The sequence below is a fragment of the Balaenoptera physalus genome (genome assembly GCF_965194825.1).
Source record: "Balaenoptera physalus genome assembly, chromosome: 6".
In the NCBI taxonomy this organism is placed as follows: domain Eukaryota; kingdom Metazoa; phylum Chordata; class Mammalia; order Artiodactyla; family Balaenopteridae; genus Balaenoptera; species Balaenoptera physalus.
The window spans coordinates 10,166,258-10,183,549 of record NC_138885.1 but is presented as its reverse complement, the minus strand read 5'-3'; the positions used below and the strand labels follow the sequence as shown (position 1 = coordinate 10,183,549).

Genomic DNA, 17,292 nt, shown 5'->3' with positions numbered 1-17,292 from the left:
GATGCATATTCATAATTTCAACTCAAGACTAATTTCTGTGAATAAATACCATCCTGTTTCTATTTATCATAGGACTAGATTTCATAAGATACAATAAAAATATTATTGGGGTTTGGACCCACAAGATCTACATTCAAGTTTTCCTATCTGTGTGATCTTGAGAAACTTATCCTTCATTAGCTTCAATTTATCTGTAAAATAAAAATGAAAAACTTCACAGAGCTGTTAGGAGGGTTGAATGACATAACTTATGTGAACCTTGTTTTGAGTCTAGTGGTATGAAAATCCAACTTTCTTCCACTGGTTGGAAAACAGAAAAGGAAGGTGTATTCAAAAAAGGGATGAATTTGGAGTTTTCTCTAGAACTGTACTCTTCACTAAACTTTAGCCTTTTTTTCCTCTTGACTTTCTACACGTTGTTTAAAATTCTACCTCAAATTTATTTTATTCTAACTTGCGTTAAAGGTAATATTTAACATTTTTTTTCTCATTTACTACATTGTGAGGGTCCTAGTGGCAAGCTTTATATTTGTTCTGTATTTTTATACTCTAACCAGGCAAGTGTCTTGTCCAGATACTTTATGTCATTTTGTTAAATACACAAATGAAGTGGTACGTGGACACCTTTACGTATGGTGATCTCATTCTATGCCACATTTATAGTAAGCACTTGTTCGAAGCCTTGATAAGTGTCATTCTCTGGGCCTATCACTAAAGTCACAAAAAAAAATGCTTGATGTCTTCAATGATGGCATAAAATGCCAACTATGAATATACATCTATAAAGACTAAAGGCCGCATAACCATATACATTCCTGAAACAATTTTTTAAATGTCATCTGTGTGAAATCCTTCTGTGCTGATGTTTCTTTTTCTTGGCATTTAGTCACTTGTTGATTCACCAAAGAAGTATTTAATTCTTAGCACAAACCAGGAACATTCTACATGCTGGGGATATAGTCATGAGCAAGACTTAAAAGCCCTTTCTCCAATTCTAATGACAAATGAGGACCATGTTAAGCAAACAAACAGCAACAAACAAACAAACTATGATTTCAGGTGGTCCTAAGTATTCCTAAGAAAATAATGGAGTGACTTTGGAGTATTGTAAATAAGGTCAACGGGGAAGAAGTGAGCTTTAATTTCAAGATCCAATGATACAAGACAATCAGGCACTGTAAAAACCCATGAGAAGTTGGATTTGGACAGAGACAGTAAACCCAGAAGAGCATCTGTGAGGGCCTGGGGCACAGCCAGTACAGCTGGAGCCAGGGAGGAAATAAGGCTGAAAAGTGCAGGAACCAGATGTATGGGGCCTTAGGGGCCACAGGAAGACGCTTGGGTTTTATTCTTGTATTGAGCTAATATTGGAGGACTTTTTAAAAATTGAAGTATAGTTGATTTACAATGTTGTGTCAGTTTCAGGTGTATAGCAGAGTGATTCAGTTATATATATTCTTCAGATTCTTTTCCCTTATAGGTTATTACAAAATGTTGAGTATAGTTCCCTGTGCTATACAGCAGGTCCTTGTTGTTTGTTTTATACAGAGGAGTGTATATATGTTAATCCCAAACTCCTAATTTATCCCTCCACCCCCCCCCCCTTTGGTAACCAGTGTGGAGGTTCCTTAAAATACTAAAAATAGAATTACCATGTGGTCCAGCAATCCCACTCCTGTGCATATATCTGGAGAAAATATAATTCAAAAAGATACATGCACCCCTATGTTCATAGCAGCACTGTTCACAATAGCCAAGACATGGAAACAACCTAAATGTCCACGGACAGATGAATGCATAAAGAAGATGTGGTACATATATTCAATGGAATATTACTCAGTCATAAAAAAGAATGAAATATGCCATTTGTAGCAGCAAGGATGGACCTAGAGATTGTCATACTAAGTGAAGTTAGACAGAGAAAGACAAATATCATATGATATCGCTTATATGTGGAATCTTAAAAATGATGCAAATGAACTTATTTACAAAACAGAAATAGACCCACAGACATAGAATACTGGAGGATTTTAATCAGAGAGATAAATCATCTGATATAGACTTTAAAAGTCCCTGTTTCCTTCTGTAAGGATACCTTTCAGGGGATAGAACAACAGTGGGGGCAGGGATTTCACTGTTGAGTCTGTTGTAATCATCTACAAGTGATCACTGTGCTTTGGCATGGGTCTGTCATTGACTAGCCGAGTGACCTTGGGCAAGTAATGTATCCTCATCTGTAAAATGAGATAAAAGTATTTACCTCATAGTGTTGTTGTGGAGATTGATCAAACTAGGGCATAAAAAGTGCATATAACTTCCTGGAATATTTTAAATGCTCAATAAATGCTGGATTTTTTAAAAAATTAGGATTACTGGTAAAAACAGACACATGAGCCTTAATACACAGATTGATTGCAATTCTCTATTTCTCTGATTGGGTGTAGACTTTAGGTATTTGTCTGATTGTGTGTAGACATTAGGTATTTTACTTTTCTAGATTTGTTTCCCATTCATTAATTGTTTACTATATTAATCAGTATAGGTTAACTATACTATAGCTATACTATGGTAATAAATAAGCCCCACTCCGAGTCCATGGGTCTTAACACAATGAAAGTTTCTTTCTTCTCACATTAGTTTGATGTGGTTACAGGAATCCCCCTCCATTCTTGTCACCCCGCATCTGGAAACTACTGCTTTCAAGTCTGTCCTCTCAGAGAAATTGTGGAATAAACTAAAGGTCTTATTCCCGTACTACAGTGTTCATTTAGTATTATCAGTTCCCACAAATTTGTAATAATTGTCATTTTCTGTAGCTGGTCATTTTTCCCTGCAAGGCTTACATTATCTCTATATGTTATGGGCACATTAAAAAGTCAGAAAGTCTGTGAGTCTTTGGGAAGGTGGGTGTTGAGGACATGAGGGCTTCAGGGACCCAGAGCCTTGAGTCCAGATTTGCCTTCAGTGACTGTGTGACTTTGAACAAGTCATTTAACCTTGCTAGGATTCATTGCAGCTCTTCCAATAAAATATACTATCAAAATGCAAAGCATTATTATATTATCCTACAAAAAATTAAAACAATGCAAATAGAATCATTTAAGTTAATCATTTTGTCTACCTCTTTGCCTAACCCTGAAGGATCCCTGTGGTACATTCTAGCAAGGTTTGTTCAGTACAGGTTGAAATGACCTCATCAAAGTGATTTTTATCATTTGTTTTGAGAGGCAGTATCATTAATCTTTTATGCAACCCCCTCCTTTTTGGGCTCACTTCAGTTAAATAGGCAGGGAGAAGAGAATGTTGAACAACATTATAAAAATGTTAATTCCTAATGTCACTGACTAGCTCTTAATCACGCTATTAGACATATGTTCTGATTTAATGATCCTAATCAACATGCAGTCAGACCAAGATTGACTTTGATGAATGTCTAACATTATTTTGTGATATGGAAGAGGTTGTTTTTCTTGTTGTCTAAACCTTTCCTTAGAAATTACATTCTATTTAGAAAGAAAAAGAAAGTAAAATACTGTCTTTGGTTTCCAGAATCTTCTTTCCTAAACCAGCATCTTGATGATTTGTGTTTTGATCATACAATGAAACATTTGGGTGCAGTCATCTGTAATTATTTGTCCTTACAACTTTGGTGGCTCCTTCCTCTTATTTTTAAGCTCAAAATACTTAACTACAGTCAATGAGATAAGATATCTTTAGAATGTGCAGATATCTCATTATTTCAAACCGTTGCTTCCTAGCGATGCTGTAGTGAAAATCAGATCCCCTTTCCTTGTGCCTCTTACTTGCACCCTTTTCCCTGGTGGCACCATTTGCTGAAGTCCTTCTCAACACAAAGCCTCCAGTCAAATGTCACCATTTACATGAAATTAAAATGATTTCCATAAACCATTTCTCAGGAATCTTGGACAAAATTCATAGTTTCTTCTTCTGGACTTTCCTAGCGTTTTATTAACTTCTATATTTTGACCCTAATCTCATTCTTACTTACATTTCTTTTAGCTGTGTATATGTCCTTCTTCCTTAAATGTTATGAACTCCCTTGGGGCAGTGATAGTCTATTAAAATGTATATAACTAGAATATCTCCCCGTGACCTTCACACACGTAGAATTAAGCAATAATTGAATGGAATGATTATATATATGTATATATGTAATATAATATACACTGATAATTATATCATTTCATTTAATCACATTGTTTTATAAATCATACATATACATATATGTATGCATGTATAGGTTTTATAAATCCTATATATAATATGTGTGTATGTGTGTATGTATGTGTGTGTGTGTACATATATATATATATATGGCTTTGAATCTTGCATCACCTATAGGTGGAGGCTGTGACAGGTGACAGTCAATGACCAGCCATGGGAATAGTTTCTCCAAAGCTCTATGCAGAATGTCTAAAGGAATACATGGGTGGGAGCACTGAGCCAAGAAGAGCTAAGCCAGTACCACGAGCACTGGGGAAACTGCTCTGTAAATTTCAGGAAGATCCAAGCACCGGGTTACCCTGCCAATAATTGGGACTTGAGTTGGGACGGACTCAGAGTGAACCCAGATTGGGTTCAAGTAAAGGGATATGTGGGAGTAACGAAGGGTCTTCCTAAGGGACTGCTAAAATGTCTGCTCTAACTGCTTACATTTATGGGCCAAAAGGTAGATAATTAGATGGGTCAAACAGAATTGACGTTTCTCTTCATTTTCCTCATTCACCGATATGTCTCTTTATTTACGTTTCCAAGCAAACTGCAGTTGAAAGCTGGACTGTCCGTGATCATTGTGTTTTACTTCCTTAGAATCCCTACAGAATTTTTGTATGTGGTTGATATGTGATTTATGTTTTATCAGTGATTGCCGCAATAATGCTATACTTCCGGTGGCCAGAGCTCAGTGGCATGCAATGTTCAGGACTCATGCTCACAGGTCTGAGCGCTAGGCAGGATGGCTGTGCTCCGTGTGCCACATCCTGAGGTCCACCAGGAGAGGCTGTGACCATCTGGATTGCGTTCTCCGGTGGTGTCAGAGTTGCTCGCCAGGAGCAGTGGGAACATGCGTGCCTCTTAAGGTCTAGACTGAGCTGACATGCCATCGTTTCAGTCCGTGGTCCCGCGGGGAAAGCAAGTAGCAAGACCAAGACATCATTGGGGCGGGGATATTTACTACTCCCATGAGCCCACTATAAACACATGCAGTAAATCCAATTTCTCCAGTGGCCAAAATTTGGAGAAAGGGTGCCGATTCTCTCTTCCTGACTACATCATTAGAGTCATGAATGAAAGCAAATCAGTCACGCTTTTTGATCCTCAGTTTCTTCATTTGGTATGTTCCAGCTCATACTCCGCGGGGGAATAAACACAAACCTGGGACATCTAAGAGGAAAATTCTGCTGTAACCCTCCTGCTCTCAAATATATGTGTGTGTTTCTTCTTTATTCTCTATGTTTCCTTTTCTTTCTTCTTGCTCATTGATATTCAGTGAGTCAAAACAGTTTGCAACTTTTATACTAATTGTCAGACATGAGGAGGGGACCCCAAGCCTCAGTGATACAAGGCACTGGTAGATTCCAAAATAAACACAAAGTCTTGAGCAGCTAGTGGCACTTCTAAGGGATTGAAGACACCAAATAAGAATTGGTAAAACTACTAGAAGGCAACATTTGCACTAGAGTGTACACAAATTGGTTGTTCAGAATTGAGACCATTGATAATAATGCTATTAATAAGATCACAACGTTGATTTAGCTTATAAACAAAAGTAATTCATGATGACATTGAATTTCATCATGTGATCAGAAGTCTCGATTATGGAGGAGAGGTCTTGGCAGTGCCAGGAGGGAGAAGTCGAGAGATTTCTTCCCATATCTTGTGCCCAAAGCCAACATTAGCAAACACCTGAACACACAGTGTTTTACCCTTGTGTTACCTGGACTCATGCTGGGTAACCTCGGTCCTGAAAGTGCTTTTTGTTCTAAGTAAACCCACCAGACCTCGAGGCAACTTGAGTATGGCTTATCTGAACTAGTGGTTAGAAAGAAAGCAATTCATTCGAACTAGCGTCCAGTGATTTATAGCTGTTTGGAAATAGGTTAAATGGATTTGTACCGTTTAGAATTATTCTTTAAAAAGAAGATACTAGTTAACAGACATCTCTAACTGGGATTCTAACTTAAAAGCTAGTAAAGGGACTTGAAACATTTTAGACAGTGTGAAGAGTAGTATTTTGGGGTGAGTATAGTCCTTCAGGCTGTCTGCTCCCTGACTCAGCACCCCTAAGATATACTTCTGCGTTTCTTAGTATTTGTTTTATCTTCTTCTCATTACTTACAGGTTCTTGGAAAACGCAGATTGGCATTCTCTTCCTACTTGCCTCAGTGACTTCCATAAGGACATTAGTAATGAATGCAATTCAGAGAAAGTTGTTGCTATTTGTATACATGAATAATTTTTAAATTATATGTTTGTACATCAGGAGTCGTATATGAAGTCAAATCTTGACTAGGCAGAATTCCAACCTAGTGCCATCCTCAGACAAAAGTTACTGTTCTACTTTAAAATGATAAATCATGAAAGATGGCTCTCAATAACTATTTCTTTCATTTAAAAAAAATAAACACATATTAAGTGCCTGTTGTATGCCAAACAGAAACAGACCAGTGGTTTCCAAAGAGGACCTAGGCCTAACCCCATTCAGCCTAAGGGTGTATAACACCTCTATCTCTGCCTACATCTGTTGTTTTGGATATATTATCATCTTCTGGATAATAATTTTTATCTACTTAAATATTCCCAGTTATGCAAGATGACTTCAACAGATTTTACTAAACTAAACTTTGCAAAGAAAAAAATTGAAAATTGGCAAGGACAAGACTCAAAAATAGTTTTCTGTTAACTGCATAAACCAGAAATTAGAGGTTGCATCCTAGCTTTGTGTGGGTTAAATATGACATAAATATGACATACATTTCATTGACCTATGCAGTATTGACCTTCATAATATTTCTTTTGTCCAAATCTTTGAACTTCAAATATTGTGACTTCTCTTTAAAAAATTCAAAGATATGGTAACCCTGGCGTTAATCTTTGTCATGACAGAAATCAGTGTGGGGTAAGACAGGGCCACCCTCTCCTCTGAGCCAACACTCTCCCCCTCACCTTCATGTCCACCCCTTCCCACAGTCTACCAGAAACTGAGGACTAAGGTCAGGCTAGTATTGGCCCTCATGCTACTATTTATCCTTTTGTAGTTTTAAAAGGAAATTAATTTTTGTATCTATATATTCAATATTTTTGGTCTAAGATCTAGCCCAGTTTACTCAATTGTGATGTCTGCCTGATTTGGTTAGCATGTGAGCTTGTGACCCTGAGTCTAAACATTGTGATTAATCAATATTCTATTATAGAAATGCTTTTCATGAAAGTTTTGTTTATATGAGCACATGTATATAGATACCTCTCTATGTGTGTATATATATATAGAGAGAGAGATAGAAAGAAAAGGAAGGAAGGAAGGGAGGGAGGAAGGAAGGAAGAAAGAGAAAGAAAGAAAGGAAGGAAGGAAGAAAGAAAGAAAGAAAAAAGGAAAGAAAGAAAGGAGAGAGAACAGAAGGGAAGGAGAACAGAAGGGAAAAGAGGAAGGAAAGAAGGGAGGGAGGGAGGGATATATATACATTGTACGTATGTCTGAACATATGTGTATATATATGTGCATACATACGTACAATGTATACATATCCTTCAAGACATTTTCATCTCAGCTTTTGTGACATCCTCTGTGCTCTTTCAGGCTTGCTCCACTCTGACTTGTGAAGCATCTTGTCTTTCAGATGGAACCCCATTGACCTGGTGGATCGGACGGTCCAATGAAAGACACCCCTACTGGGGAGGCGCCCCTCCCGGAGTTCAGCAGTGTGACTGTGGCCTAGACGAGAGCTGCCTGGACATTCGACACTTTTGCAATTGTGACGCTGACAAGGACGAATGGTAATGGATGTCCTGATCCCTCTGCACTCATGGAGGAAGCCCACGAAGGGATGCATAAAATGTCCCCTAAGATAAGAGAGCATGGATGAGAGATTCAGTATGAACTAGGGCTCCTGAATAACGGTGATTGCTTTAACTTTGGAAATTTCTAGTCCTCGTACTTTCAGGGCTATTGCTGAAGTTTGTAACGTAAAGCGTGTTGCCACACCATCACCCCTTTATATTCTGAACATTCCATTTTCAACAGGAGAATGAAATGTAATATTTAGCTTTGCGATTTAGTCAGCATTTCTGTAATGTGTAGAATATAGGCTTTGGGAGAAGGTGTGGGAGGTAGGGATGTGTAATTATACAGACTGTTTCTTTCTTCTCCCATTGTCCCACTGATGATCCTGTCACTGGCCTGCCCTATTACTGCCACTAAAAATAGAGAAAAGAAAATTTATATTTATTAAACACCTATTTAGTCCTCATAACAAGCTATTAATTCTTTTTTGTATTTTTTTGTATTTTTTATTGAAGCATAGTTGATTTACAATATGTTAGTTTCAGGTGTACAGCACAGTGATATATATATATGTGTGTGTGTGTGTGTGTATACATATATATATATATATATATATATAATTTTTTCAGTTTCTTTTCCCTTATAGATTATTACAAGATATTGAGCATGTATCTTGTAATAATCTATAAGCATATATCTTGTAATGATCATATATTCCCTGTGTTATACAGTAGGTCCTTTTTTATGATTTTTAAAAAATTTTGTATTGGAGTATACTTGTTTACAATGTTGTGTTACTTTCAAGTGTACAGCAAAGTGATGCAGTTATACATATACATATATCTATTGTTTTTCAGGTTCTTTTCCCATTTAGGTTATTATAGAATATTGAGTAGAGTTCCCTGTCCTATACAATAGGTCCTAGTTGATTGTCTATTTTATATATAGTAGTGTGCATATGTTAATCCCAACCTACTAATTTATCCCTCCCCTCCCTTTTCTCCTTTGGTAAACATAAATTTGACAGAGAAAACAAACCTATTAATCTTTCATAGTTTTCTCACTTTTGCATCTTAAGGTAGAGGAATGTAGATTACAGAGAGGTTAAATACTTTTCTCAAGGTCACACAGGTCTATTAAGAGGCAGATCCAGAATTTGAATTCAGGTATAGCTGAGGCCAGACTCTCTCTTCCTCCCCCACAGCAAGTTACTTTTGTAGATAAAGTTTAGTTTTAGTTCTCATGGCCATCACGTGTAGTTTTCCTTTGCCCTCCAGGTCAACCGCTTATTTTTTTTTTTACTGTATTGATTATGAAAATATGCATAGAACATTTCCAAACCCACTTTGGTTTTGACTGAATTTAAGACATTCTTTGGTTTTGGCTTTGTAATTGTACTTGCTTCATCAAATGCTGCTCAAGTATAGTTAAGATTTCCTATGTCAACCTGCTCTCAACCTAGTGGAAATGGCTTTTAAGTACTTTCCCTTCACTGTTTAAATTGATAACAGCAGGAATGTTTCAAATAAAATTTTAGGTCCACTTGAAACCTCAGTTCAGTGAGGAAAGGACCAAGAACATGGCTCCATCAGGTTACATTAGATGGACCACAGCTTCAGAATGTTGTAGGGCTGCTTGGGCCCCAAGTCATGTGACCTGAGTCTGATCTCAGAGAGACAGCAGTGAGCAGTCTTGAAGCAGGATCTTAGTTCCCTGCCTAGGAATTGAACCTGAGTAGCCTGGATGAAAGCTAGGAATCCTAGCCACCAGTTCAGCAGGGGCTAGAGACTAGGAGCAACATTGCCCTGACTCTTGCCCACGTTGGAAAGCAAGACTGTTTCAAGGAGGCAAAAACTGCAGAAACAGGTACAAAGGTTATTCTTAGAAACAGAGCACAGCATGTGGGAGAGCACACAGGGAAGCAGTTTATTTAGACAGAAGCAAAACAGGAATACACACCCAGGGAGAAAGAGTGTGGGCCTTCTCCCTAGTGAGGAGGACCACAGTAACAACGTGATTAAGTCATTTATGTAGAGGCAGTTCTTCCGGGTCTTTGTTCTCCTCTGGCCAATTATTTTGCTTCTTTTCCCACATCCGACCTGTCTTAGGGCCCTTCCCAATATGCGTGCACATCTTTTTGCCAAGATGGATTCCAGCGTGGAGGCCTTTGGGAGCTTTGACAACACTTACTATGGGATGGCGCCCCCTCCCTTTTTGACCCCAGAGGAGCCTTCCTGCACGTGTGCCATCGGGGAGGTCTCCTTGACCTCAGGAGTGATAGATGTGGTCCTCATATCTCTTTACTCCAGGAGAGCTCAGCTCTTGCCATTAACTTTGTCCTTGGAGTGTTAGGGAAAACAGAGCTCCAGTTTACTCTGTTTGACAAGCTCCCCAGCTGCTCAGCCCAGGGACCCAGCTATCTTCTACCTCAGGTCCTTTCTCCTAACATCACAATCTTCACAGGGGTCAAATCAGATGCAGTTGACTGGACTTCTCCATTCTGTGGGCTCCCACTCTACCCTGCAGAGCCCTCTATCACATCTTGGAGGCCTACAAACCAAAAATAACTCTTGTTCTGTTTGGAGACTGTGTCTTTTTTAACATTATATCCCTGAAGACCTACTCTTTGTAGAGTAGAAGTTGATGGTAGTTAGCTGAATAGATGAATGTAGAAGACCTTTGAGGAGGAGGAAGGATCCCAAAATGGCATCTACAAGCTTGAGAGGTGTGTGGAAAGGCTAAATGGTTGTGTGGCCAGGAAAACATAGTCAAAATCCTCTACAACCAGCAGCTTAGATTTGCTCAGTTTATTTTGATTTTTTAATTTCCCTTCACTATGCTGACATTAGAAATGTATAGATTTATAGACTTACATGGAAACATGTTCATTTTATTCTGTATAATCAGAGAAGTTGGTAAGGGGGGTAGAATATAAAGAGTTATCGAGAAGGGGAAGTATTTCTCCTAAGTGCCTTCAATTCTCACTCGCTTTTTGGCTGCATTCTTGATCTTTGCTCACTGTTTCCTTTCCTTTGATGAAACTCTTTCCATACCGAATGCTACCTCAGTGCCTTCCCTTCCTAGAGTACAAATGACCATGCCTGGGCTTAATTTAAGGAACACTGAGGAGCAGTGCTGGAGAATCACATCACAGCACTTAAAAGTGGAAAATTAGACCATCATATTGAAATGCTGCTACTCTCTCTTCTCCAAGACTTCCCACTCATCATCTCTTCTACTCTGATTCCAGCCTCTCCCCCCTTTGACCTTCTTACTCGTTCAGTAACATTTGAACCCCTCCTATTGACTTCATCTTCGAGGTTGTGCTCAGAGAAACTTTTCCTCAACTCTGGTGCCATCATACCTCTTCCAACATGGGTTATTGCATATTTCATAAGCCTTTCCTCTTCCTTTAGAGCCAGGGGAAAAGCCTCATCATGTGCCACTTTCTGTGGCCAGCAACCTTGATTAGGACATCGACATTTTAATTTTAGATGTAGGTTTTGTTCAACAATCAACCTACGAAGGATCAAGAGAAATGATTTGAACTTCCCTTTGTAAAGATGCCCACGTTACCCTTGGCTGTCCTAGAGTTATGTTGATATCTCATATATATATATATTTACAGGGTATAGTATATAAAATACTAAGAACATTTCAGTATATGATAGGTAACATTGTTAAGTGACAATGTTTTCTAGGAGTTGCAATATAGTAAACTGCTATCTACTAAATACTATACAAGCCTAAAATCAGTTTTGTGATTCACTTTACCAATCCAGGTGAGATCAGGAGTTTCCTTCTATCATTCTCATGAGGGAGCAGATTCTGATTTAACTCTTCTAGATTTCACTGTTTTAGGACAAGTCATAACCTGTCATAAACGATTCTGGAAAATAATTTATTATAGAGGCAACTGTAAATCCTATTCCAGCTGACATTTACTCATATATCACATGTCTAATGAGTGCCTACTCTGTGCCGTCAGGCAGTCTGCTGTGCAGAGAAAGTCAAGGGCATTACAATCCCTGCCCTTGAGGAACTCGCAGGACAGTGGAAAAGAAAAGGCTAGTTATTTAGCAGTAAATGTAACAGTGTGATGACTTCGGTTATAGACAGAAGCACACATGTGTCAACCTGGGGTGCCCATGGGCTGGGATAGTTCGATTTCAAGGAAAAGTGTAGTTAAGTTCTGAAGGATCAGAAGAAGTGAGCTAAAGTTAGTGTAGTACAGGTAGGTGCTGCCATGTATTCAGACATGGAAATGTAAAATAATACAAAAATCACTACTTCCCCCAAATATAAGTATCCTGGTGTAGTTTTTGCACAGTTTTCATGTGGGGAACTTACAGGAGATGTAGGCAGGGAAGAAGGTCAAATCCAGATCACGAAGCTTCTTGTATGTGAAATAACAACGAGAGAGCTTTGCTTTGTCTGTAACAGGGGTTGTGGACATAGAACATACATTCAGAGTGAAACACAGCAGAGCCTTGTGGAAATTCATTCATTATGGAAATATTCAATTCTATTATTTACTACAGAAAGGTAAAGCACAAAAGCTGGCACTACTATGAAATGGTAATATTCTTTAACATTCTTCCAACCTGATTCTTAGATAACATGTGGTCCAGCTGGCTTTCCATACATTTCAAACTTTTGTTTCCGACAAGCATGCCCCTTTTGGTGTCCGGGTGCTTCTAAGAAAGCTCAAACATATTTACCTTATAAACTTCCCTTAAGTTTCTACTCTTGGTAAAGTTAGTCAGAATACTGATGTGGGCTGGTATAGCATTTAGTAGATAGCAGTTTGATATATGACGACTCCTAGATAATATTGTCTCTTAAAAATGTTAAGTATCAGAGAAAGACAAATATCATATGATGTCACTTATATGTGGCATCTAAAAAAGTGATACAAATGAACTTATTTATAAAGCAGAAACAGATTCACAGACATAAAAAACAAACTCATGGTTACCAAAGGGGAAAGGTGGTGGGGAGGGATAAATTGGGAGTCTGGGATTAACATATACACACTACTATACATAAAATAGATAATCAACAAGGACTTACTGTATAGTACAGGGAACTCTACTCAATACTCTGTAATAACCTATAATGGAAAAGAATCTAAAGAAGAATATATATATACTCATATATATATCTGAATCACTTTGCTTTACAACTGAAACTAACACAACATTGTAAATCAACTATACTCCAATAAATTTTTAAAGTTAAATATCATGAAAAAAAGTAAAATTAAATTACAAAATGAAAAAAATGGGAAAAAAAAGTTAAGTACCGTATGCTGAAGTGTTCTTAGTATTGTATATACTATATCTCATATCATTATCCCAACAACCCCTGAGGTTGGTTTTATTAACTCCTTTCCCCAGAAAAGGAACCTGAGGCTCTGAGATGCTAAGTGGCTTGGATAAGGTCACAGACTAAGGGGGTAGAGTTGGAATTCCAGCTGAATCCAAGGATGCCCTGCTGACTACATCCAACGAGCTGCTAAGTTGGCATTTGGGGTTACGGCAGCTGGTGAGGATGCCAAAGAGACCCCTCCCAGGGCATCTCAGATCACGTCACTGCACTGTGCGTGTTGCTTTCTGCTAAGTCAGGTTGCTCTGAGGGCCTCAGCTGTCTTCCAAGACGCTGATAATTGGTAATATTTTATTCTGTTTTAATTAACCTCTGTAACTGAATCACCTGCTGTCATATATTTCAGTGAAGCCCAAGTAAATGGGGAAAATGAGTATGTTGTGGGTAATGGGTGAAAGTAAGGCAGCTCGGAAGTGGAGGTGAGTGGAAGAAGGAAAAAAGAAGTAATTCAAGGAACACCCAAGGCACAATTCCTTCTTGGAATACTAAAGGGAAGCCTCAGGGAGATGTGGATCAGGTGTACTATGGAGCTGACTTCTCCTGGGGTTTCCATCCCAGCTAAAGAACTAAACAGGAAGAAAAAAAGAAAAAGAAATGAGAAAACTTGTCATGAATAACAATCATCTCAGAGTAAATGATTGTTTGCAAAGGAACTTCTCTTCAACATAGTGATTGAGCCTATAGATATCCCCCCAGTCAAGTGTTCTCTGATTTAACCACGTCAGATGGATGGGCTGCGGAGAGCAAGAAAGAAAACTGGCGGCAGCTCCAAGCCTGGGGATCGCACAGGAGAGGGTTGGGCTGTGTGAGGGGTGGAAAAACAGTTATCTGGGTAGAGGGGTACAAAATGGGACACAAAGGATGGTTGTAGAGGGATAAAAAGGATGGTTGGGTGGTGAGGAGAAGGCAGAGAGATGGGCCAAAGTGTGCCTCTTCGTGATGGCCCATGGCGCGGATGAAAAGTTTTCTCATCCAGACAACCAGGTAGAGCTAAGGTGAAGCTCTCTTCTAACAGCAGGACATGCTTTTATTTATTCATAAGCAAGTACAGACATTTTTATGTGAGTTTTAGTAACTCTGTTCTTTGCCTCTTGCCCTTACTTCACCCTTGTATAAAGCGACATGGCACAGAACAGAAGGAGAAAATGGTATAAAGTTTAAATTCTGGTTATCTGATCATCCAAAAAAGGAAACTTATTGTTCTTTTTCTTTTTTTTTTAAGCAGGATATTTAAGGGATTTTTTTTTTTTTTCTCAGCATGTGGAATCCTGGAGCTTCAAACTACTCTTTAGCCCTAGAATCTACTTCTCTGCCACAGAGAAATTGTTTAATAAATGGTGTTAAGCCATGAGTGAAAGATAGGTGAATGACTCCTGTTAAATACCTTTTTAACCTCTCTGTCTTTTGGTACGTTGGGCCATGGTGATTCTAGAATTAACTGATATTTGCTGCATTGTTGGCTGTTACCCACCTTTTATTATCTCACCAGAAATATTTACTCAAAATTTAACCTCAACTTTTTGCTGCAGGTTGATTTTCTCCCAGCTATCAAAGAGTAGTTAGAAGTGATCACGCTGCTCCCAAAGTTATCTTTTTTTATTTTTTTAATTTTATTTATTTTATTATTTATTTTATTTTTGTCTGCGTTGGGTCTTTGTTGCTGTGCGCAGGCTTTTCTCTAGTTGCGGAGAACAGGGGCTACTCTTCATTGCGGTGCGCAGGCTTCTCATTGCGGCGGCTTCTCTCGTTGCTGAGCATGGGCTCTAGAGTGCAGGCTCAGTAGTTGTGGTGCTGGGCTTAGTTGCTCTGGGGCATGTGGGATCTTCCCGGACCAGGGCTCGAACCCATGTCCCCTGCATTGGCAGGCAGATTCTTAAACACTGCGCCACAAGGGAAGCCCAAAAGTTATCTTTTTAAACATTTGTCTTGAGCTGTTCTGTTTGTAAAGACGTGTCTAATCCAGCCCCAGGACCTTGACCTTCACAAGGGCCCTTCACTCCTTTCCCTGGAGACTTAATGAGACAATTGCCTTTAGGAAGAAGATGCTAGTTACATCCAAGAGTTTAGAGTTTTGCTGTTTCCTCACGTAGGATATTCTTTGCTCTCTCAGGCCTCCTTTGATTTCCCCAAAATCTCCACCTCTGGGATCTCCACACTCAGTGCAGTGAGGATGCTTCAGACTCGGTAGTGTCCTAAATGGGGCAGGAATTCTGAATCCTGAAAGAAAAGAAAGGCTCTATCTCTTATTTAAAAAAATAATACTGTACAATCTCAACTGGTGGCAATTTTTTATTCATGAATGTATTTATGAGCTATTCCATGTAGAGATTAGGAAGGGTTTATCTGGGTTTTTACTCACTCAGTCCCCGAATTCCACATGCATCTAGCAATGTAGTCAGAGCCAGAGCCTTGGGTTAGAAAGAGTATGCTTGGCAATAGTAGGTTCTTCATACATTAACTTCTGAGTGAATGAATGAATGATTTTTTTTCCTTTCTCCCCATACTCTCTTCCTAGAAAACTATGCCCTCCCCTTGCTAGGTATGTTCTGCTGTTTTATTCCTTAAATTGTCACTTAAAGCATATATCCTGGGGCAACTTGATACTGATTTGTTTACACTAACAATCCCATGACTGCGTTTTGGATTGTTTTTATTTTATTTTTATTTATTTTTTTATTTATTTGTTTGTTTATTTATTTATTTATTTTGGCTGTGTTGGGTCTTTGTTGCTGCGTGCAGGCTTTCTCTAGTTGTGGCGATTGGGGACTACTCTTCATTGCCATGCACGGGCTTCTCATTGTGGTGGCTTCTCTTGTTGCAGAGCATGGGGTCTAGGTGTGCGGGCTTCAGTAGTTGCAGCACGTGGGCTCAGTAGTTGTGGCTCCCAGGCTCTAGAGCGCAGGCTCAGTAGTTGTGGTGCACGGGCTTCATTGCTCCACAGCATGTGGGATCTTCCCAGAGCAGGGCTCGAACTCGTGTCCCCTGCATTGGCAGGCAGATTCTTAACCATTGCACCACCAGGGAAGCCCCTCAGATTGTTTTTAGATAGAGTGTTTTGTGGTACATCTGATAGGACATGATAGAAGGCATCACACACTCAAGGAAAAAAAAAAGGAACAATACAAAAATGGGAAAGCACAACTTCTAACCAGGGGTTGATCATTTAAAACTAACATATCACATCATTATCTTACAGAATTCTAGATGGAGTAAAATAGTTAATACTTCACTAAGGGTAGCATTAAGGACTGTTTTTGTGCTTTTTGTTCAATGATGGCACCATCCTATCATCTATTTGGAAAATTTCTAATAAGCAATTTAAGACCTGTTGGTTCCAGAAGACAAAACATAGCTATGAAATGCTCTTTTCTTATGATTATAGGAAACACAAATATAGACTGAGGCTTCAGTTGCCTCAGTTACCTGTCAAGCTGTACAACTTTATTATCTCTAAGTTGTCTGTAAAGTCACATTACACATTTTGGGTAATTGCAAAATTGTGAGTATCAGAAATAGATAGAACTCAAAGTCAATATCAAGATTAAAAGTTTGCATTACTTTAGTATCTTTTATACAACATTTTGATTTGGGCAATTATTGTATACCAAAATATTATCATTTGACTTAAGAATTCAGTGAGACTTTGGCTTCTTTTTTAATGTGCCTACGTGCCACTAAGTAGCATTACTCACCTAATAGTTCTTACTCAGGACCAAATTAGAGGAGCTGCTTACCTTTTTGTCTGCTCTTTAAGTTCGCTTACAGCTCTCAGTTCTGATTCATCCAACTGAGGTTTCTATATTTAACAATGCATAGGGAGAATAATTTCTCCTGATTTTTAAAATTTAGGAGTTTTTTATTACAAAATAAATATGTCCTATTAT

General features: G+C 38.6%; 1 protein-coding gene across 1 annotated transcript in view; it reads left to right on the top strand.

Moving 5' to 3' along the window:
* The window catches only part of CNTNAP5 (contactin associated protein family member 5), an 880,881-nt gene that overhangs the window by 705,689 nt on the left and 157,900 nt on the right, over positions 1-17,292 (top strand). Inside the window, exon 14 of the mRNA XM_082465787.1 lies at positions 7,857-8,013. Within this exon, the coding sequence (XP_082321913.1) occupies positions 7,857-8,013 (157 nt within the window). The remainder of the gene's footprint in view (positions 1-7,856; positions 8,014-17,292) is intronic.